The 24,196-nt window shown below is 37.9% G+C and overlaps 1 protein-coding gene across 6 annotated transcripts in view; it reads right to left on the bottom strand.

The window, feature by feature from the left end:
- Positions 1-7,837: 7,837 nt before the first annotated feature.
- FAM204A (family with sequence similarity 204 member A) overlaps positions 7,838-24,196 on the bottom strand; it is a 37,663-nt gene continuing 21,304 nt past the window's right edge. For all 6 annotated transcript variants that reach the window (XM_033181540.1, XM_033181545.1, XM_033181544.1 and 3 more), the window contains 2 exons: positions 13,214-13,320; positions 7,838-12,904 (listed from right to left, as the gene is read on the bottom strand). In XM_033181540.1, coding sequence (XP_033037431.1) covers positions 12,853-12,904; positions 13,214-13,320 — 159 coding nt within the window. In that variant the 3' untranslated portion in view covers positions 7,838-12,852. The remainder of the gene's footprint in view (positions 12,905-13,213; positions 13,321-24,196) is intronic.

Below are 24,196 nucleotides of genomic sequence, written 5' to 3'. Positions count from 1 at the left end.
TTCCTAAACAGGTCCCCTGAGCCACTGGTGGCTGGGTGAGGCCTCCATAATCCTATACCTCACTGGCCTCTTAGTGATCTGGATTTGAACATCCGTGCAGACGTGTGGTTTGTCCAGGCCTTCTTTTCTCTCATTACCCTAGGAAATCCACTGGTATTTAAAAAGATAGGCTGTGTGCATGGTACATGACAGGCTAGCAGTAACTCTCTTCATCCTGATTTCCCACCCTCTTGCTGGGTACCTCAGTGTCCTCTTGTTCTAAAAGTCATTAGGTATGTTTAAAATCCGAATGCAATGTGTATCTGAATAAAGATGCTTATTCGCTCCTACCAGTTACTTTTCATTTTTATGTGTCAGAAAGCGTTTCTTGCATAAACAGGTGTTATTTCCATGTATTTAAGCTCAGGTTCTTTGGATACCATGATTTTAACTATCTGCAAAGCTGACCAGGGTTAGAACTCCATTCTACGACCTCTGACAACCACTCTTTGCCGATAGAGAAACTTGCTCCAGGAAAAGATCTAGCTTGGAGCAGGTGGTAGCAGAGGACAGAGATTACTCAAACTGGATCACTGTAAAGATCCCAGGCCCTACGTTTTACAATGTTCAGAGATTATTATGTCCACAGTGTTATTATTTTTGGCACTAGGAAACATGAGGACCAGTGATGAAATGTTTGGGGAAGAGATTTCAGTCAACTGTCACTATCTTCGGCATCCACCCAAGAGTGATCTAACCTTTGCAAAGCCTTCACTGATTTGGGAGCCTCAAATGCTTTTTCATTGTTAGGTTGCACCGTTAATTCTCTGTTGCATTACCTTTCCTGTTTAAGAAAATAAATTAAAACAATCTAAAAAGCCAGATAATGTTTAATGGAAAAGGGCAGCGATGGGCTAATGGTTGCCTAGCAACCAGTAGACATTGTTTTGCTGCTTCACTCTAGAGAAGCCAAAATGGTGGCTGTAATCCTTCTCCGGCCCCCTGGACAGTGTACGTGTGAGTGACAGTTCCCTCTGGGCCCATATCATTTTCTTGTCTTGGGCAGCAGATCATTCCTTTTTCAGCTTCCAAATGGGGAAAACTCTCTGCCTGATTCTTGAGTATGCTAACACCTACACTTTCATCTTCTCAGAAAATCTATGGCTGAACTTTTCAGGTTCTTCCTTTAGGCAATACTGCTTAAGTGTTTTCATACCATTCTCCATTTCCTGCTTTGAGCTGCCCTTCCTGTCAATCAATTACCAACTCTGCCTCTGTGTTTTTTTGAGGTCAAGCTAGGTACTTGATACGGTTTTGGAAAACTTCCTCCTTTCTGCTTCCAGAAGGGTTTTTTTGTTTGTATTTTTGTTTTTTGTTTTTTTTGAGACAGGGTCAGGCTGCACTGCAGCAGTGCAATCATGGCTCACTGCAGCCTCGACCTCTTGGGCTTAGGTAATCCTCCCACCTTAGCCTCCCGAGTAGCTGGGGACTACAGGGGTATACCACCACATATGGCTAATTTTTTATTTTTTGTAGCAATGGAGTCCTGCTATGTTGCTCAGGCTAGTCTTGAACTCCTAGGCTCAAGCAACTCTCCCTCCTCGGCCTCCCAAAGTGCTAGGATGACAGGAGTCGGCGACCACACTTGGCCCAGAAAGGTCTTGAGTGCTCATTCCCTAAGGCCAAGGGAAGCTTGACAATTATTGGACAACTGGGTTTTCTCACAACTAGAGAATGGAAGAGAAATATGGTTACAAAAAGTACATGTGGAATCTTCAGAATTACAAGCACGATCAATAAGACTGAATGAACCTATTATTACTAACAATTTTTCCATTAGCTTGTTTTGAAAACCACAATTCTGCTATAAATAGGAATCTAAAATACTTGAATTGTTTTAATCCTTTGCTACCCGTAAATCACAAGTAGATTGGAAGTGGGTCTTGTGTGGCCTTGATTAGAGGAACAAAGTAGCAACTGTGTTTGAGGACGGTCCATGACAGCTTGCTGATTTTGGGGAGATGAGTAGGATGTGATTTCTTGGCCATCTCAATGGGCTGAACACCCTGGAATGGAAGTGTTTAAGCAGGGTCCTCTAGAGGGAAAAGTTCAGGTGGTCTCTGAACCACGGAAATTGTGTGCAAAATGCAGTGCTTATGTTCACATGTCCATCTTTCTAGAGAGAGGGTCTGTAGCCCCCAGCAGCTGAAAAACCAGTGGCAGAGGGAGGTGAGGACATGAAGAGCTTTGGGAAAAACTTGGCTTTCAAAAAAATATACTAAGGATGATTTAATGCAGAAATATCTTGAAAGAAAAGATGAAAGGACTTATTACTTCTTTCATTCACTCAAGCCAATTAAATCAACAAATATTTACTTAACACCTACCATGTATGAGTCATTGAGAAATACCCTAGGAATACAGTCATGAAAATTGAATGGGCCATTAAATCATGGTGTTGTAGCCGTGGGCACTGATTAACACTGGCTGAACACATATTGTGTGCTAGGACTATTATGCACATTAATAAAATCATCAAAAACAACCACATAAACTTCAAAGCATTATATATCATATTAAATCTCGAAGAATACATGCACTGAGAGCTGTCTGACTCCGAAGCCAGTCCTTTAGCCACCCACCTACAGGAGCTTAGCCCTGGGGAATTCTTTGGGCAGAATCCAGGGACATACTAAGTTGGGGTTTGGTGGTTCCAAGGAAAGCAGCTTCCACCTGAAAGGAAGTACAGTACTGGGGCCTTACTTCCCTAAAGACCCAGGGAGGGGAGAGAAAGTGCTCTCTGCTTGTATCCTAAGCACAAAAGCAATAGAGCAACACCAGTAATGGTAACTGAGTGCTTACTGCATGCCAGGTCTGTGCTAAGCTCTCTCCATGCACTATCTTAATGTTCACAACTTCACAAAGTAAGCATTATTAGCAATAGCACTTTACAAATAGAAATCTGAGGCACAGAGTTGCCATAGCTGGTGAGCATTCACAGCCTACATTCAAACCCAAGTTTTATTCCAAAGCCTGTGCTTTCCTGCTACTGTGTATCTTTTGTGTCATCTTTGCATATTTAACCCCCTTGACTCAAATGGGAACTCTCTGAAGGCTAGGGCCATGAGTTATATTTTTGTTTCTTCCAGAAAATTGGCAAGTAATGTGGAATAATAATGACAGTAGAACTAACACACACTTTCACAGAATTGTCAAGAACTACGAAGGGTCTGAGATTTCACCCTACTTGCAAGTTAGCAAGTCAGTTGGCCAGCTTTACAAATGCTGGTAGAAGACACTAGACTTTCGGTTCAGACATTTACTCACAACAGAAATAGCTATCAGCATTTCTGCATTGATTCCTAAAGCATGACAGTAAGAGGGCCAAAGGACACCTGTACACTGCAGGGCTTTCATTCACAAACAGGAACTCTGAGTTAGGAAACTGAATCTTTTGTAATGGGAGTAAGCATGTCTGTTCTTTGCTCTTGAGTGAGACACTATCTCAATCTTCCAAGGATGTTATATACAAACATCCTTGCAAAGATAGTTTAGAACAAAAGCGTACTTAGTGCCTTGCTTCCAAGACGTGTAGAAATGCAAGAATTGTCCAGAAGATTGTCTCCCAACAAGTATACTGTTTGCTATGTGTGAGAATCTATTCTAAGCACTTTCATATTCATTAGTTCCTTTAATCCTCACATCTCTATCAGCTAGCTACTATTATCTCCATTTCTCAGAAGGAGAACCCAAGGTACAGAGAGATTAAGTAGCCTGCCGGAAGTTACACAGCCTTTAAGTAGCAGAGCTGGGATTCAAATCTGGCTTGCTTCATAGTCCAGGGGTGTAGCAGTTTCACTATTCTAACATTTGCTGGTGTCAGCAACACACCTGCCTCCGCCCTGTCTTTTTCTCCATAGTTTATCACCATATGGGAGTCCAGTGGTTCTCACACTTCAGTGTCCCATCAGAAGACACAAGGTCTTGCTACCACAGTTAATTCATGTTTGGCCTGGTGCCCGAGCACCTGCATCTCTACATTTCCTAGGTGATGTTGTGTGACATTGCAGAGTCTGCTTATTATGTCTTTCCCTCTAGAATATGAGCTCCATGAAGATCCAGCTGCTTTGTTCAGTGTGGCATCCTCAGTGCCTGCTGTAGTGCCAGACACATCACAAGCCTTCAATGCACATTTATTGAAAGAATGAGAAAAGGAAATGCAGGAAGAGGGATCCATTTCTTTCGGATTCTGTTATCTGACCTTAACCTTGGAAAATCCTCTAGTGCCATCCTGGCAGTTGAAGGCCCTTGAGCAGCCGTCACTGCCATAGGCTACAGAGGTAAAGGAAGCAGGACACCAAATCTTGAAAAAGGCAGCTTGCTCCTGATGGAGCTGCATGAGTTACAAGGTTTTTAACTACAAGAATTGTTGGAGTCACTTCTGGTAATATATAATTTCATAAAAATGCTTTCCAAGGTGCACAGAAACATCTGAGGACTTTAATTAAGCCCTCCACCATTGGGAATGGAACTTTTATGTACACGGACTTTGGATTTTCTTTTTCTCTTTTTGAGCACTGCTGGCAAGGAAGCAAGTACCAAGTGAGGATTCCAACTGAGTTCTTTGACATGGAAACTTTCCTTTCGTTTTCTGGAAAATGGAAGTAATGTACTAGTATAGACATTGTTTGGGAATATGAGCATTTATGTTAATAGCATTAGACTCAGTGTTTATACCACATGGCACGTCCCTTCCTATGGTTTGTGATAAGACATGTACAAGTTGCACTGGCTTGCTTTCCTCTTTCCCATCCCAGACTCCCTATGTTAGAAGCGAGTGTTGTTCCAAGACAATGAGTCTTCTTTGTATGCACTAATTACAGAGGAGCTTTTCAAAATGCGGAATTCCAGGCCCTGCCCCCAGAGAGGGACCCTGGAGTTTACATTTTTAACAAGTGATTCTGCTTGCAGGTGGGCATGGATCACACTTCAAGAACCACCAGAATGGGGTGGGGAAGAGGCAAAGGCCTGGCCTGGGTTCTAACATCAGCCCTTTTATGCTACATGAATGGCTGCAGAGTTCGCTTAAACTTCCCAGCACCTTGATTTCCTCATCTATAAAACAAGTATAATGTTGTCTTTGGCTTTCTTAGAGGAACAATGCAAGAACACTCTATGGAAAGAGTAATGAAAGAATTTTAGATTTTCAATCTGCTAGACATTTATATGTATGTAGAACCAAGATGTCTCTCCAAGGCAAGGAGCATATATAACAATGAATCCTCAAAGTGTTTTTTAAAAATTTACAGAACAATAACCATAGTTATAAGGCTTATATTCTCAGTCATGACAATTATTAAATAGTTTAACTGGAAGGACCAGGTATGTATCCTCCACCCCTTCCATCCATCCCTCCTTTAATTCCATGTAAAATGCTGGCCTGCACTACAGTGCAGGCACTGACTGACTGACAGACTGATAGAGGGTTTAAAAGCCAGCTCCAGCCGGGCGCGGTGGCTCACGCCTATAATCCCAGCACTTCAGGAGGCTGAGGTGGGCAGATCACAAGGTCAAGAGACCGAGACCATCCTGACCAACATGGTGAAACCCTGTCTCTACTAAAAATACAAAAATTAGCTGGGCGTGGTGGCACACACCTGTAGTCCCAGCTATTTGGGAGGCTGAGGCAGGAGAATTGCTTGAACCTGGGAAGCAGGGGTTGCAGTGAGCTGAGATCACGCCACTGCACTGCAGCCTGGCAACAGAGCGAGATTCCGTCTCAAAAAGAAAAAAAAAAAAAGAAAAAACCAACTCCTTTGCCACAAGCACAGTTCACAGAGCCCTCTCCCCCTAGCACAAGGCCAAGGCTTTACCCCTTTCAGGCATTCCTGTTCCTCATCGGCTTTGCTCCCTCCCTTACAAATGCTTCCTGAAGTGCATACTTTTACAAATCACCTCCACATGAGATCTGAGGCACTGCTTCTAGGAATCCAACCTAAGATTGCAATTGCACCATCTATTGCAATTCTGGTCTGGATGTCTGATTTGGCCAAGATCACCAGTGCCATCTGACACAAACTCCAACAGCCCCTCTCCACCATTATCTTGCCTGACAGCTCAGCGGCATGTGTTCCTGTTGACGTGCCACCTTTTAAGACCTCTTTCCTCAACCTGTCTCTGCAACCTCTCCCTCTTCTGACCTCCAGATTGCTACATACAAGTGTCCATTTGACATTTCCATGGCATTCCACTGGTACCATGACACAAGTATAAATACGACCTACTTTACTAAATACTAAATGTCTAACTCAGTATTACTGAACTACTAATATAACATTACTCTTTAAAAGCCTGCTCTCTGACTTCCTTCTTCATCCCACATCACCATCCACAGACACCCAACTCTTCCCTGCACAAGTCCAATCTCCCCAGCATCTCTCAAAGTTGCCTGTGAGTTGGTTCCGGCCAGCTCTTTTCAACGCCATCTCTTTCTGCTGCTCCACTTCCCTGCTCTCATTCTCTCCCCGACCGCCGCTAAAGTCCTTGCTGTACTTCAAATGTGTTACGCCGTTCCTTCTACCTAGGACGTACTCGCTTCTATTCGCCTACCTGGTAAAGTCCCAACAGCCCTTTATGATATACTCAGCACCACCTTTGCCTCACTGACTGAGCATGCAGTGCTCTTTCAGCAGGTATCACACTGTGACACCACACCCACTACATGGTAATGAGTGGCTACTTTGACTCAGCTCTGTCAACACACCCAAGTAAAAATGACTCCATCAAATCACAAATAGTAGTTTGTGCTACTCAACATCAGCAAAATGTAAAGTTACTACTTCATCACATGTGATTGAGGCAATGTGGTAGATACCGTGAGCTATTTACTAAAATTTCTTTCCTCCCAGTCTACATTTTCCAGCCTCCCTTGTGGTTAGCATGATGAAGGAAGGAAGTCTGAGCCAGTGTGAAGTGAGAACTAATGTGTTCCACTTCCAAGCCAGGCCCGTAATTCCCACCAGTGCTCTTCCATGCTCTTTTCCCTTCCAGCTGACTGGCATGGAGGGGACACCCAGGATTACTAGGAAAAGAAGGCAGTGAGTCGCTGTCAGCCTGGGTCTCTGAATGACAGCCCAGATCAGAGCCCCTGTTGATAGCAAGCAACATCCTCCTTTGTCTCATAAACAAGAAATAAACTCGTATTGTGCCTGAGTCATTGTATTTTGGGGGACATATTTGTAGTAGTAGCAAGCATTACCCTAACATGGGCAGGTACCGTGGCCCACCCAAGCTAAAATAAAGGACACATTAATGCAGTCTAAGAAAACTTTAAGCTTAAAATCACTGAGTAACGTGCAGAACAAATATTTGCATTAATTCCTGAGTCAAACCCCACCAATGCTCCTCATCCCCAGGGGATACAGTCAGGGCATCAATTCTACCCACTCTGATGTGAGCATGTATGGATTAGTCACTAAGCTGGTGAGCCACTGTAGCTGACTGCCTACCTAGTAAATTCAGCAACCTGTAGAGTAAGTGTATACTCAGGTAACTAAAATTTTTAAGTTTACATTACTTCTTATATGTAGATTAGGTCTTTGTATTCAGCAAAGAAAAACTCACTGATTTTCCAATAGCCCACCTGAAAATCGAGTTGTTCAAAACATGGCTTACATATATTTCCTATTAGATTGTGCTTATTCATCTTTTCACCTGCAAGCATTAGTTTATCTGACGTATAATAGGCGTTCAGTAAACGTTCCTTGGGCATTATGTAGGGAGCAATTCAAAGAAACGCAAAGCTTCATCGTTTCATTATTCCTTGTGACATTCATAATTACTTCTGGTATCACCCATCTTACAAATGAAAACACTTTTTATTGTGGGCAGTCATAATTGTATGCTATCCATCAAACAATAAAACCTTTATAGCTGAGACACATTCAGCCTGAAGATGAAGTGATATATTAACTTCTTGATCACATGCCAGAACTTACAGATGAATATGAAACAGACATCAATAATTACAGCTTGTATTGTAGCTGTTGATTTCTAAGGCTTTAAGTTCAATGAACAAGTAAAAACTGGACAGACACACCCTTCAGAAATTAGAGGTGGAAAAAGATTACCTCATTTCATACCTGTCACATAGCAGGCCCCCTGCAGCTATTCAGCGAGAGGCAGCCCAGGGCCCAGGATGGGGTGTGGGCTGGAGCTGCCAGGACGGTGCCAGTGGGCAGGCATGGGGGAAACCTGGCAGGGGAGCACTTAGGAGCTGAGGTTTCTCTCGGGCATTACTCTCCCTTCCCCTTTCATTCCCTTGTATTCTGTTTCCTTGAGAAACCTGGTCCGGATATAAAAGCACATACTTAAATTCAATTTCTTAAAAATGTCATCTCACCTGGAAAACAAACTTTACTTGACTCTAAAAATGAGTTACTACTACTAATAATAAAAAGATAATTATTCCTCAGCTAATTCTTGATTTTACATGCACCTCTAAAAACATAGCATTCTGCATGGTATTTAATAAACTGTCTCCCAGAAGCCTATAGCTGTGTTCCAGGGATTGAGATCATGAAAGCCAATGTGGCAGGAAGCTACTCTGAAGCATCGCTGTATTTGAAGAAATTCCGGAAAGGGAACAGACACCTCCAGAATACTCACAATGGAGTAGGAGGAGATACCAAAGAGACAACACACCTCACTTTTACATCAGAGCACAATGGTTCGATGCCTTTCCAAGTTTCCTCGTGGCAATCTCCACTGGCCACATGCTGTCATGTCCTTTACTGAAGGCAGGAATCCCTTCCCAGGAAGTCGGTGCTGATTACAGCAGTAACACTAGAAAATGTGTGTAGGTATTTTTTTCTTTTAAAACAAGCAGTGTGGAGGGAGGATGAAATAATAAAGATTAAAGAATGCAGTTCTGCACATTTTATCAAAATCTATAGAGCGCCCCAACCTCAAAAATGAAAAATGGACCTTATTGTCTCAGTATCCTACAAAGGCCAAGAATATATATTGATAAACTTATTCTAACACATATTCTACTTTCTAGCATAAAGTCACCCACTAATTTAAATTTGAAAACCTAGATACTCTGATTACATCATAATAAAAATCACTTGAGATGTACTGCCGTGGGTTTACACAGCCTTCGACTTTTCAAAGTATTTTTCGACCCGTCACCATGCTAGAAGGCACTGATGTCACAAATACCAATCTACATTTGGTTCTGGAAAAAGAATTTCATGTACATATTTTGTCCAAATATTACTATTTGTTTCATGAAAGTCAGAGCTAAGACTTTAGTAGACTGTAAATTTTAAGCCAATGAATAAACAGTTGGCAGGAAAAAATATTAAACTGACATGCAAAGCATTTGTTGCTCTGCCAGATACTAAAAATAAAAGCAACTTCTGCCAAAATGGAAAACTTGGATTCAGTTGGTTCTGGATTAGACTAGATTTCACTAACTTCAAAATGAGATCTGACATAACATCGGCTTGCCTCCTCAAACTTTATCATCTCTTAAAAAATAATGTACAGTTCTCATTTTGCTTAAACAACAACCTCAGACAATGTTTTATATTTAGCAAGATACACATTCTTAAAAAGTAATGTCTTACCAAAAATTTGGACATTTTATAAATTATATCTTCATTTTTTGAGAATTAAATTCAAACTTGTCTTATTAAAGTTATTAATAAGCTAATAGTTAAAAGATAATATTTTAGACAAAAGTTATAAAGAAAATCAGAAGATTTTAATGGGAGTTCTAAGTTGTGACTTAAAAGTTCAGGTAACATTTTATTCCTATCCTTAGCCTGCTGCTCCCTTATCTGTCAGCCTAAAAAAATAAGTGTGTTTAAAATATGGAGTTTGAGATTTATGATCAGTTGCAGAAACCTGTTTACGTACTGATTTACAGTCTTGGCTGAGGTATTTAACTCTGTCATCAGAACTAATTATAGCAAACCTAAGATTATATATTCAATCTCTCCTTTCGGTGAAAGACATAGAATGTTCTGCTGAAAATCAGAAACATCCTGAGGGCTCCCAAACAAGAATGCACCGCCAACTTTACTTCTCACAACCAGTGCTGTAAAACTCAAAATTACTATTCTTTAGTAAGTTGTTTTAGCCTAAAGTACTTAAAGAGTAAATCATAGTTCCATTAATTCCATACCCAATGGCCTGAAACATATTAATCTCAGTGAACAATAACTGACGTTTACATTACTGATCTAACTCAGGCATTCTGGTAGTAGTAAATGCACATATTGAAGTTTTAGGAACCAAAGTTATTACTGAGCCAAAAAGAATCCTTATTTTGCTATGACTAGAATGGAATGGACAAATGACTACATCCTTTGAGCAGCATGTGTACTCAAGGAATAATGTTCCTATGAGCAAACTGTGTAATTGCTATTAGAAAGGATAAAACTGCTCTCAAATGACATGTCAGCAGGGCCAACCCAAGACAACCTCTCCCCACAAATCTTCCCTCCAACCCCTTCTTCTGCTATACATAATGTTTTCGAGCTTTCCACAACCCATGCCCCGAAAAAAGTGAGGACTTGGGAGACGTGGCTTCCTTTATTAAATGAGCCCCCGCTACACTTAATTCTGCTGCAATGCCTGCCTTCCGCTTAGTTAAAATGTTCCCATCTACATGAGAACCCCAAGGGGGCGCTGAGGGGGCAACTGCAGGCATTGGAGCAGGCTGAAGAAGGGCTTCCTTGGCTACACAGGATTCCAAGTCAGACCCTACAGGAGGCCACTCCGGCAAGGCCTCAATATGGGAAGTGCAACGTGCCTGCAGGCGTCACTGGTCACTAAATGCTCTAAGGAGTAGAAACAGGAAAAAAAAAAAAAAAAAGAGACAGAAGTCAAAGGGAAATGCCCATATTGGGGCCCCAAGTGTGAGAATATCTATACCACTCACCTGCTCAAAAATAACATTTTTAGGATTTCAGACAAAACCACTGGATTGTATAGTGAATATTTCCCCCATAATAGATTTTTAGAGGAAAGGTTTCTATACTAAAAGTCTGTATTTACCTAATTTAGCAGTTTGAAATGAATATTGTAGGTAAGTTTTACATGATCGTATCTATAAAATGGAACAAGGGATACTAAATCATAAAATAAGACTTTCCTTAAATCATAAAATAAGACTTTCCAACATTTGGTCTGGATACTGAATTAGTATGAGACATAATCTTCTAAAACTTTGCTTTCTCTATGCTGGCTTTTTTCAACTAAGTGAAAGCAAGATATGATTTTTGGATGCTTAAATAGTAGCTAGGTTCTCTTATTCCAGAGCATAGAAAAAAAGCCATTAAATGTGCCACCATAAATTAATAAAATTTTGTTACCATTTTAAGTCTAAAAATAACAATAATATAATTATAATCATGATTCATTTTATATGTTTCTGAATTTATATTATCAACCCAGAGAAGGTTTATATCAGACAGGTAGGAAACCTCTGACAACGACAAAAGGGGTGAACTGACGAAAACTATGCTGAGTGGTTCTTTACCTCTGCTGGGCACTGAGCAGGCAGGTGCCAACACACCTGGTCTTGTTCACCTGCTTGTTTTATGATTTCCCTGAGCCCCTTTCCTGTTAGAACCAGGAAATGTACATCTAATGAAAATGATTTCCCATGTTACCAATCCTCTCTTTCGGCTCATTAATTCATTCAATCTTTTAAGGAAGAATGGGGAATGAGAGGAAAACCAAACAAATCAGTTCTTAGAAGGTTCGAAGTTATATTATCTTGAGTTATAATTGTCTGTTTAATACAATTACACCATTTTTCTCTTCTAAGAACCATCTCATAATTTAAAGAATGACATGGCTGAGAAAGATACTTAGGAAGACATTTCTAGGCATTGCTGAATTTGAATCATCTTCCAAATACTATATTCTGCCCCTTTCTTTATTGTAATAGTTTATCTGAAAGTACACAAAAATTAATAAATTGCTTTTACTATGCAATTCTGAAATATCAAGTCTGCCTCCAATAAAAAAAAAGTAACTACTTTTATAACATTAAGGTCAAGTCATTTGTAAAGATAATATCGACTGAGATTTTTTGGCACTTACAACTAATCCATTATAAACAACTGTCAATCTTAAAAACACAGTTCTAGTAAACGTGTAGTTACACTGGGTACAGATAAGAAAATACAAGGCCTGCATGGTAGCTCATGCCTGTAATTCCGGAACTTTGGGAGGCAGAGGCAGGTGAATTATATGAGGCCAGGAGTTCAAGACCAGCCTGACCAACACAGCGAAACTCCGTCTCTACTAAAAATACAAAAAAAAAAAAAAAAATTAGTTGGGCGTGGTGGCGTTCGCCCGTAATCCCAGCTACTCAGGAGGCTGAGGCATGAGAATCACTTGAACCCAGGAGCAGTGGTTGCAGTGAGCCAAGATCGTGCTACTGCAGTCTAGCCTGGGTGACAGAGCGAGTGAGGCTCTGTCTCAAAAAAAAAAAAAAAAAAAATTAAGTACGAGAAGCTCACTCGCCATGCTAAACCAAATGAATGAAAAGCGCCCAAAGTGATTTTATGCTGAGGGTCCATCCATACAAATAAATAAACAAAATCCTGTCCTCTTCTTTCTATATCTTTTTCTTACATTTCTTATACAAATAACAGAATGCTTCATTTTATTCACTTCAACAGGACAAAGTCCTTAAAGAAAGACTGAAAAGAGCTGATAATCAAAATCCCAAATTTTATGCTTATTTTTGTTTTAGTGCTATCAATTTTCTGACGTATTAACACAGGCAGGAAAACATTCTCAGTAAATTGAGCATCCCAATCTACAAACGTCTTGAAGCACTCTGGCAAGTTACATGTATCCCATGTTGCTTTTGGTTTCCCATCTCTTCTTTGCTTCAAATCTAAAATGAAGAACATAAAAATCTCAATTTATTTCTTAAAATAAAAAAATACTTCACTGAACACGTTTAGAGACCAAAGCAAAACAAACAAAATTTTTTCATACTCCAATGATTACAAAATAAACATTAAACAGGATGAAGAAACACCTCCATATTTATAATCTGATAAACATTCAACAAAGAAAAAAAATGAGTAGATCACAAAATCTACTAGTTATACATGAACTAGATCACAAAATATATTAGCAGAATTTCTATAATTTCTATGAAGTCAGAAGAATTACTACTAAAAATCTTAAGTAAACTCACCCCCATGCGAGTTTCTTCTTTTTTCGGGCAGCCTGTGAATTTTCAACCTCCTTTTTGGCTTTTACAAAGTTGTGGCAGGCAACTGCTTTGGCAATTTTTACACCAAGCTAAGAATTACAAAGGAGAAAAAAAAAGTGAAAATAAATATTCCAGCTAATAATCACATTTATACAAATAATTGAGAACTTATGGGTAAGAAAGCCATGTCTAGAAATTAGAAATTCTACGTTCAGTCCCTCTCAAAGTATAATGAATACAAAGATAGGACCCGTATCTCCCGTGACTCCCAATAGACCCTTTACCCTAGTTATACCAGTCTCCTGGATGGAAATCCTTCTCAAACTGAGGCCCCTCGAGGGTCCACAAAGGTAGTAATGAGGATCTTCAAGCTATTTCAGCATTGCAGTAGGCTGAACAGGAATTTACCCCTGATAAGGCTGCAGACACTGACAGAGACATCAAGTTTCTTTGCTCTGGGCTAGAATTACAGCAACTCAGTATGGTCACACCAGTTATCTCATGCTGATCAGAAGCTCTGATTGGCATTCACAGATGTGATTAATAAAACATGGGAAAGCTAATTACTACTTCATAAATGCACTTTGTATGATGGGCAACAGCTTTTAATTCACTGAGAGAAAAAAGAATATCAGGGGTACTAAGGTGAAAAGACTGGGCACCAGGACCACAGTATTAAAGTGTCCCCTGTGCAGGGCCCTCTATGTGTGGCCCCCTTACACCCATCTGCCAGTCCTACAAGGTCCAGTCACAGTGAAATCCCCCATCCCAGAATCTTCTTTAACTCAACCTAAAACAGTCTTTGTTTCTCCAGCCCTTCAACTTTCAGTTATACACTCTGCTCTACACAGCGCTCCGGCTGCAGAGCTGTTTCCCCAGCAAGTATCTCCAGGATAAGCACTGTGATGATATCTTCTACTTTTAGTGTGCTCTTATTTTTAAAATGCCCACCAATGTGGACAGCTCAAGAGTACCCATTAAGAACCCAGGTTAAACAATAAAAACTAAGTACCTCTTTGGTGCTTCTTGCCTTTTCTATCCCTTGTACTCAACTGATGCATATTAGTAGACAGGCAGACTTGCAAAAAAGAAGAAATGACGTAGAAGCCACTCTAAAGTCAACAGGTTAAAGCCTAAGTTCTAGGGATCTGCTTGCCAATAGTAAGGCATGGCAGGAGGTTGAGCACATGTGTAAGCAAAGAAGCAAACTTAGGAGAGCAAGGTTTGGCACGCTTGACATGTCTTTCAGCTTAATCTTGGAGAAGAGTTTCCTTTAGGATGAAATCGACAAGTAGAAATCAAGCACTGTCTGTAGTTTATAAATGAGGGCAAAAACAGATTTGATTTTTCAGTACAGTTAAGAACATATATATAAAGAACTTAGACAAATGGAAGGAAGCTGACAACTGAACTACAGTGCCAAATTGGTCAACATCAATAGGAAAGGTGCCGAAGAAAGGATGATTCATTGTAAAGCAGACTGACCTCAGTGTCTTCCCAAAACTCAAATCCCTATTTAGCAGTGCTACTGTTGTCCTCCTCTTTTTCAAAGGAATAACATTCATTCAACGAATTTTACGAAGGCATAAATGCATAATTTTGCCAGACACTGTTCTAGGTGCTGGAGATACAGCATTGAGCAAAATGGGTTGTTTGCAAACTGTGGGGCTGGGGAGAAGGAGTTGGCAGTTACATTTGACTGCTTTAGTACTGGCTTTGTTCTTTTGGTTCTCTTTTCGTTTCCAGTTCTTTATTGTAGAAAAGTCCACGTAAGTCAACAAATAAAAAAAGGCTAAGAATCAAAAGCCTGTATCACCATCATCCCAGGAGAAAATGAAACTCTGGAAGGAGGCTGTGGCATAATTTATCATTAAGATGAAATTCCTATCCACTGAAAAACTATCCATTTGTCATACATGTAAAAAAAAAAAATCAAGTTAACACCTGTCAACTAGTTAGGCTAGTCAACCACGCAGTATTCAACAAATACCCAACTCTCACTAGCTAACTTTTATTTCTTGTCTCGCTTTAAGTCCCTGTGGATGGGCAGGACTCTCCTCTAACTTGTGATGCCAGCATCTCAACATATGGCTTTCAGGATTATGATGGCGGAACAAGAGCTGGAGGGCCTTACAATGGCTCTTCGATGCTTTAGTTCAGTAGTGACACAAATCATTTCTGCTCAGAGCCCACTGGTCAGAACTACTCACATGGCTCCAACTAAATACAAGGGTGCTGGGAAATGTGGAGGTACAGCAGGCTCTGAAGGAAGCAGTAAATATACCTAATAAATTATCTTCTGCTGTAAATCATAGCTGGCTACTTGTGTTTAAGATGCATATAGGTCTCTCAACATTCAAGTGGACAATTCAGTCTCTTTCCTGCTCCCCATCGCCAAAAAGTAAAACAGAAAAATCTATATTTTTTCCATTAACTCCATTCCTATCAAATGCAAATTCAGTTTTGCTAAAACCACCCACCAAAAATGGCCCACTCAGCTAGCTTCTCTTATATTTCAACTGAGACTATACTGTAAGAAACAAAAATTATCTAAGCCATATTTGCCATGTACCACATTAACAATGTGAGAAAATTATTTTTTAAAACTGTTGTCAATTAAGACATGGCTTATATTTTTCTCACTGGAATTTCCCAACATGGTTGTCCTGGTTAGGACAGCCAAACCAAGCCAAAGAGCAGATCCCTATGTCTGGGCATGCAGTCATTTGACTTCAATAGACTCTTCCCCTCGACATGTCATGTACTCTAAGAATGTAAAAGCTTTTAGTGCTCTAGCAAAGTTAAGGCCTAATCCAGCACAACCAGCATCACGGTAAATACTTACAGTACATGTTCTTTAATACAGTATATGCTTGTTAAAAATAATTCATTAGAACATATTAAACAGCCATTCACATGAGAGGGCTCCATCATTTTGTAAACTTAATAAACAACTACGTACATAGGCAACACTTTCAAACAGACCTGATCCTATAAAAGGTGTATTTTCTAACTGTATTTTACCTTGGCTTAGGTTAAAATATTCTTCAGCTGATAAAACACTAAACAAACCTGGTCTATGTATTTTCCACAGAAAGAAATCTTATAGCTTGTAATGATGATGAAAACTCATAGCCTTTTTGTGTTCTTCATATAATTAAAATGAATGTCTCACTTATTTCTGTGGAGAAAGAAAAAATATCTGAAAATATAAAAGGATAATAAGACCTTCTATGAAACAGGCAGTTGAGAAGAAATGGTTTCCCAGTCGAGATGACTAACCTGGGTTCCAGAATATAAAAGAATATCATGCTGTGTTGCAGTATTACAAACAAATAAAATAGGCCGAAAAGAATCCCTCTTTCGCTTCTATAAAAAGAAAAATGCATCTTCATGCTCAATGTAAACATCACAAAACCTTGGTCAATGGTTTTATATTTAAAAAATGGTTTTGGGTCATCAGATAACTATAGCAACACAATGTGGAAATAAAGTTCTTTAAATGAATAAAAATATATACAAAATTTCTTGTCTGTGTAGCCAAAGTATCAGCATTTTCCATATAGAACATCCAATATTTTGCTGCATTTTAATTAAGGTGTCTAAACATTATCACAAAGAACTGCAAATTGGTCAGAGCATGCAGTAAGGAAAATTAAGCTCTAAAGGCTTTTTATCACCATATTTCAGGAACCAAGGGTGTAAAATGTTCTAATTTGGGATATATTAAAAGCCATAAAAGGTCTTTCAAAAAGATTAATGGTACTTTGCTTGGATTTAAGATAAGGGCTTTAGCTGGTTGGAAAAGCAGGGCCCTGGCTGGACCCTTGAGGCATTCATCTTTACAGCCACTTGGAAGATTTGTAAAAGCGTCTGCATAACCTCAAGCAAATGTACGGCGACATTTTTTTAATTCCTTTCAATTTTACAGGTTTAGCGTGTGTAAATCATATTGGGTTGTAAAATAGATATAATGGCACATCCTTGTAACATAGTACAGATTTTTAAAAGACAAACTTCAAAATAAAGTTAGTTTTTCTTGCAAAATCTTGTCATTATAAAGTTTGCTGATAATCATTTGAAGCATCTGATTCAAACCGCTTAATCTAGCATAACTGTATATTTCTTATCTGTTTCAGCATATATTTTACTCATCTCAAAATTACTAGCTTGTAACAGATTTATAAAGTTTTCCTCCCTTTTGAACACTTTCAAGGCACTTATTTAAAAATACCAATTATCATACTTTAACTTTTTATGGAATAATAGGTCTCTATGAAAAATATTTATGCCATTCTCTTTTGTTCTTTAATTAAATGAAAACAGATGTTTTCTGAAGTAAAGCGGAACCATTACTGGAGTACTTAAAGTGTTAAGGTCTTTAATTTTTATATCAGTTTGGTCGACAATTCTTGATTGTCTTTACTCAAGCTCAACATTAATGTCAAGCAAGTTACCTAGGAGACGAAAGAGATCAAAGAGACAAAAACCCCTCCAATGTCTGATTAATCAAGCCTGCAAACAGCTTATTTCTTTTAGCCTGCATGCAAGTATGAAAATGAGATTCTGGGAGCCGAACATTGTGCAGATTTGTTCATTCTTATCAGAACAAAGCCAGCGGCAGCTTATTTCATGGATCATTGGCACTGTCATCAGTGCTACACAGAACGGGTGACAGCTCCTCATTTTGAGGCTTGAACAAAATTAGCAAAAAGTCGGCACAAATTAGCCTCTCATCTTTTTAGTAATATGACATTATTCATTTACTTTTTATCCAATTTTTAATTTTTTCCTTGTCAGCTATCCCTTTCTAGTGTCTCTTGCATAGCATCATAAAATGCCTTCCAAAAAACAAGCAAAGAAATAGCCAAAGTTGAAATAACGTACAAAGTTCAAGAAGCAAATAAGAAAAAGCACTTTCAATGACTGGTAATACTGTGTTTTTAAAAAATAACTTTCGAAACTCTGCACCAAGATTGATTTTTAAAAACAGCTCAGAATGCCATGCAGCGAAGGAATTTTAAGAAACTGGTGGTATATTTCAACAAAGAATACAATGTGACCAATGTGTTTCACTCAAACCACAATTCAATATGGTATGTGCTCTAGTAAATTCAAGACATCTACATTTGAACTGGTACCTTTCCCTCCATGGTCACACCTGAGATGCCAAAGCCCTACGGAAGCAAATAAGCTAGGCCATATCCAGTCACTTAACTCCTTCTTTAAATCAAATCATTTTCTGTTCTAAAGAATAACCTAATTTCACTGTCACCTTAAAATGTGCATGGACAGGTTTGCATATGTTTGCATGTTTGTGTACTACATATATCTGTATGTATGTACAATTGTATAAACAGCTATCATTTATTTTTATACCTACAACTCCTATCACTTTATTTCAAAGCATAACCCAACAAATCCTGTTTTTAAAACACATCAGATATATATACAAATATCTTTTATCATATACGTGTATATCCACATATGCATATATGTGTGCATATGTGCATATATGATTCATATACTCAACTCTGATTTCATAGTGAAATCATTTACATAACACCTGTTTTAATGATGACTATTAAGGCTTCAAATTATATGTGGATTACAGTATTCCAAAGGAGGGAGAAGATGTTCTACTGTTGAAATTACTCCTGGATACAGACATTTATATTCAAACAACTTATGCCATTCATAAGGGAAAAAAGCATTAAAAAATTAACCATAAGCTGTTAGATGCTTTACACATTCCCCGTAAGAAAGACAGTTTTTTAAAAGAACTGTGGTACTGTTTTCAGCAATTTCTTTATCTCTGTTCTTCTAAGTAAGAAAGCCTATTAACAAGCTTTGAACTTAAAATCACATTTACAATAATGTGCCATCAACAGTTTTATAAGCTAATTAGAAAAAGATTAATTAATGACTGGCTGCTAATAAAATGGCAATCATGAAGAAAGAAACCAAGGGTGCTAAGCTTCAACTACCACCAATTAAGAGCTAATTACAAACAAATTATATATGTGTTTTGCTGTGGGCTTTAATTTACTAAAATGGTTTTAATTAAAAGAGAAAACATGCTGATTAATTGAACTGCAGAAAAAATCTACAGTATAAACTGTGCTTTGTCTGTCTCTTTAATTAGGCTTGTAACATCTGAAATCTTTTAAGGTTAGTTAAAAGCACAGATAAACATAATTAAAGGACAGCATAAGGAATGCCATTCGAGGTGATCACCCAATCATACCCCAAAGGTTAAAAGAAAACATCCTCAATGTAATGAGATCTGAATGAGCACACCTAAAAACCTTAGAGAAAAAAACCATCACTGAACACTAGCCTTATTTTTCTGATGTTAAAATGCTGCAATGTCACGGCTGTGCACAATTTTGTATGGGAACAAACATATCTTTAAACTAGATGTAAAGAAATTCATCCAGGCCCTCTCCTACTTGGGAAGACACAGCTTATTTTCCATACACTTTGCTAATTGTTGATCTACACGTAATAGCCGAATTACTTGTAAGAACTAAGGAGAACAAGGCTTCAAAGAATTAAAACAGCCCTTTAAAAGCCCCCCCAGATAATGTGCAGAATGCAAAATGATACACAGAGGAACTTTTAAATTAAAAAGCACTGAAAAATGACCAAAGTTAATGAATGAGAGCGAGTTCTAGATGATCCTCAACAGACACATATACCCTTCCCAAAGGCAGAGTTTCCACCTTCCCTAGGTGGCGAATTAGCTGCTGACCAACACAAGCCTATTTGGTGAGAGGTTTTTTCCCTCCCCAGTCTCCTAGATTCTTTCTCATTGCTGATTAGTGAAATATACCAAAAAGAAAATGGTCTCCTAAACTCTACTGCTTTACTGGAAAGTGTAATAATAAGCAAACAAAAGAAAAAGTAAGGGACAGAAGGCACAGTAGTAAAATTTGAAAGAGAGACATAAAATATATTTTGCCGGAGAGTGCAGATATTAGATGACTCTGTATGAAATAATCATTAAAAAAAAAAAAAACCATTTGCTTTTACAGCAAAACCTAGATTATATTTGTCACACACATCCGACACTAGCAAAGACTTCCTTTCCATAAAAATAAAATGTTGATTTGGAGATATTAAATTTAAACCCTTAAAATACATATAATACTTAATGCATTTTTACTATGTTTACTCAGTCTTCAGTGGCTAGAAATCACAATTAAGACAATAGAAAAGATGTGCAACCTTTCCGCAGGGTCACAGGTTCCAGTGGTAAATTGTTAGAACAGCTAATTGGAATACACCGTTAAGCTTCGTATCTGAGCAAACCGTTTTACCTCAGAAACATGGTTGTCAAGACATTTCTACACAAAGTATTCACAAAAACAGAAAAAAGATCTGCTTCACTGTAACATTGTCTTTCAATTCACTTTCAGTTTTTTTTTTTTTTTGATGCAAACATAATGGCATTGACTAGAAGTAACTTTAAACTTAAGCTTGAGAACATCTCTAGTTCAAAATTTAAACAAATGTTTTGAACTCCAGATACAATAACACTCCAGGTACTCTGATCAAAATTGTATTATTTGGGGAGAGTTTTTTTTTCCCCCAGGGGGAGGGGACTTCAAGCGCCTTTTCCACCAAGATAACAGGACTTGCATCTACATAAAACTAATAACTGAAATGAAAAGGAAGAATTGTAGTCGAACCCTCTCAAGGAAACCAAAAGCTAACAACAAATGACTGGAAAAGTCCTCCTGAATATTAGAGCAAGTGCTACAGCATCCACAGCACTTTTGAGAAAGGACTACTTCTCAGATGTTAACATAAAATGAAAAATCTGTCTCCTCAAATGTACATATATAGTCCTCTTCTAGGAGAATGCCTTCAGATGTTCTACGCAATTGCTTTACAGAGTTTAGGCTACAAATTAACAGTCTGCCCAAATTTAGAAAGCATTTAATTCACTTAGTTATAAAATAAAACTTGAACAATTCAAACTTTATTTTTTTAAAATGGCCATTCCTACCTTCTTGAAATATTGACAAACTATTACTACTTCAACATTATTAACTTTACCTGTATTTTGAAATCCAAAAATTTAAGCAGTCTACTTCATTTATAATAAAATTAAAATTCAATTCCTGGCACAATTCATTCTGCCAATACAACATCTATAAAGAGGGTACCATTAAAATGAGATATATATATATATTTATCATTTCTACCTGTGATACACCGTGGTTATATACTCAATAATATTAAACTCAACAGCACTAAAGGCTAAAGTCATTGCCTTAGTTCCTTTTTTATAAAAGTTCAAAAAACGAGCTTTAAAATATGAAAAATTTTATCGTATCATGATTCTAAATCAAAGGGTTTTGGATTCAACAAAGATGGCAGTGCATTATAACCATAGGATCTCAGATGTAAATATTATATTAAATGCCTTGCAAATCATCAAAAACCAATATGATTACTCTTTGTAGCTTGTGCAAAACTGTTATAATGTTACAACATGAAATTCTGGTGTTTTCAAGGAGTCAGGTTTACTCTGCCGTCAAAGACCATTCTGTTTCAGCTATTTACAGAAAAAGCACAATCTTTAAGGGCATAAAAAAGCTCAAATGAAATTCATAGGCAACCTCTTTTTCCCCATTCATTTCTGCCATCACACTATACAAGTATAACGGAAATCAACCTGAGCAATAGGTATGATGCTTTGGATGGCGGACACTCACTGTTCTGCAGCCAAACCAAGTTGGTTTTTATCTACAGCAGGCTAACATGAAGATGCCTAGAGAGAAATTCCCTTTTATGTGAGGTTCAATCTAAGTAATCAGTAGTAAGCAGTTACTTCTTCAACATTATTAACTTTACCCGTATTTTAAAATCCAAAATTTTAAGCACTCTACTTCATTTATAATAAAAAATTAATTTATTAAATAAAATAAACTTTATAAAATTAAATTAAAATAATTTATTACAATTTTTAGTTAAGTCTGTTTCCTTAGCTAAATCTAGGCTTTAGCACTTAAAGTATTTGTTTCTATTGTTTTCTATAAATTGGTATGATTTAGATTTTAATAAACAATGTATAAGAAAAGAAAGTATCAAAACGTGGCATTTTCAATGATCATTATCAATGAATGGAATATACATCAAACCAAGTCTGAGTTTAACAAGCCACAAATATGCTCAAATACTTGAATGTGTATTTTATACACATACACACACACACATATTTCAAATTAGAACAGTTTCATCAGTATGACACAAACCCAACTATATGTTTCTACTTATCTCTCCTCCAAGACTTTTAACAAAGTATTTAATCAACAGGAGGGACAGTCTCAACCACATTACATGATAAAACCAAAGATGATGGCAAAATCTAGGCTTCAAACATGTGAACGTGATTGAGTCATCCCCCCAAACCAGATTCTACACATCTTAATGTCATCATTAATTCAAGAGAACATGATTCTGAAACACTATGTTCTTGCTCTATCACAACAGGAACACACTAACAGTCTTATTTTGGAATACCGTTTGTGTGTCTGTGGTTTTTTTTTTCTTTTTAAGAACTATTTTCAAGGCCTATTCTCAGACATGGTTCTACTTTTGGCTTCATTTTTCTCAATACTGATGCTGCCCCATTGGTTTCATAGGCTTATAAATGTTAAACATCAAAAATTAGTTTCACTTATTATGGTTGGAAAAGGCTTTAAGAACTCTGGGATCTGTGCCTCTGAGCAAAGGCTTTATCAGCAGGTCCCAGTCACTGCTGCTTGAAAAAAGAAAATGGTACTGATGAAAACCAATATACCTGATTTCCAAAAGGACACCTACCATGCACGTATACATTTAATTCATAAAGGGCTTCTGTCCCCAAACTCACACTTAGTTCTCAAAATCCCATCTCATATCCACAGTGATTGGTACCAAGGAGATAAATATGTAAAATTAAATCTCAAACCAAACTATTCATTCAAAAATTCCATCTTGATTATTCTTCACGGGTGCTTAATGAAAGTAACATCAGTATCTTTCCAATGCCTGTGTCTGAACTGCAAACATTTTCCAGATGTTTTTCCACTTATACAGGGCAAAGAACAGGGCCTAAATTATTTTTCTTTTAATCAGAATGCTATAATCTGATTAAAAGAATGCTATAATCCCACATCAAATAAATGTATTTGTATGAACATAAAAAGAACACTGAGGAAAACATTTACTATTCTTATATTTACAAGTGCTGAAAATCTCATGTATCTCTAAAGCAATCTCATTTGTCAAAAAGTGTGACAGGAAATAGCCCTTAAAAAATGGAAAACATCTAGTCAGTATCATACAATTCCCATTTCTAAAACTGCAGTATGACAAAAAAAAAAAAAAGAATCCTAACATCCTCAAAGGAAACTCACATGTCTGAAACCTCTAAGGCACTAGTTCTGTATGCTTTGACAAGCAGCTTCAAACTGCACATAGAAGGAAAGCTTGCAGTGAATGGTAACGCCGCAGACAAGGACAGAGTGCATATGCAACTGCTGGTGGGCAGAATGTCACATGGTGACCCTACACCAACCCAGTGCACCATTTAGGAAAACTTTATCCAAATCCCAATTGTCCACATTTACTGAGAAATTTAACAAAGACACATAAAAGATTCTATAATCCAATAGCTCACTTAAGCCAAGTTTTAGATGTAGTTTGCCAGGTGACGATTAAAAGTACAATGAGGTCAGATTTTAAAGATCAAAAGGAATTTGGCAGTCACCATAATAAAAACTGTCACAAGCAAGAAAATCAGCAGTGGACACTAAAACAAACGGGGAAAACATAAGAAAGAGAACATTTACACAGTCTCAGATTATCTCCTAACTCCCCACAAGATACTTATTTATTCCAAAGGAAGAAACAATAACGTCACAGTGGAGAAATCTGGAGACACTACCCGAAGTAGTTAATCAAAGTAAC

This window comes from Trachypithecus francoisi, unplaced genomic scaffold (genome assembly GCF_009764315.1).
Source record: "Trachypithecus francoisi isolate TF-2019V2 unplaced genomic scaffold, Tfra_2.0 Contig01579, whole genome shotgun sequence".
NCBI lineage: Eukaryota > Metazoa > Chordata > Mammalia > Primates > Cercopithecidae > Trachypithecus > Trachypithecus francoisi.
The sequence above is the reverse complement of the archived record's forward strand: the minus strand, read 5'-3'. Positions and strand labels throughout refer to the sequence as shown.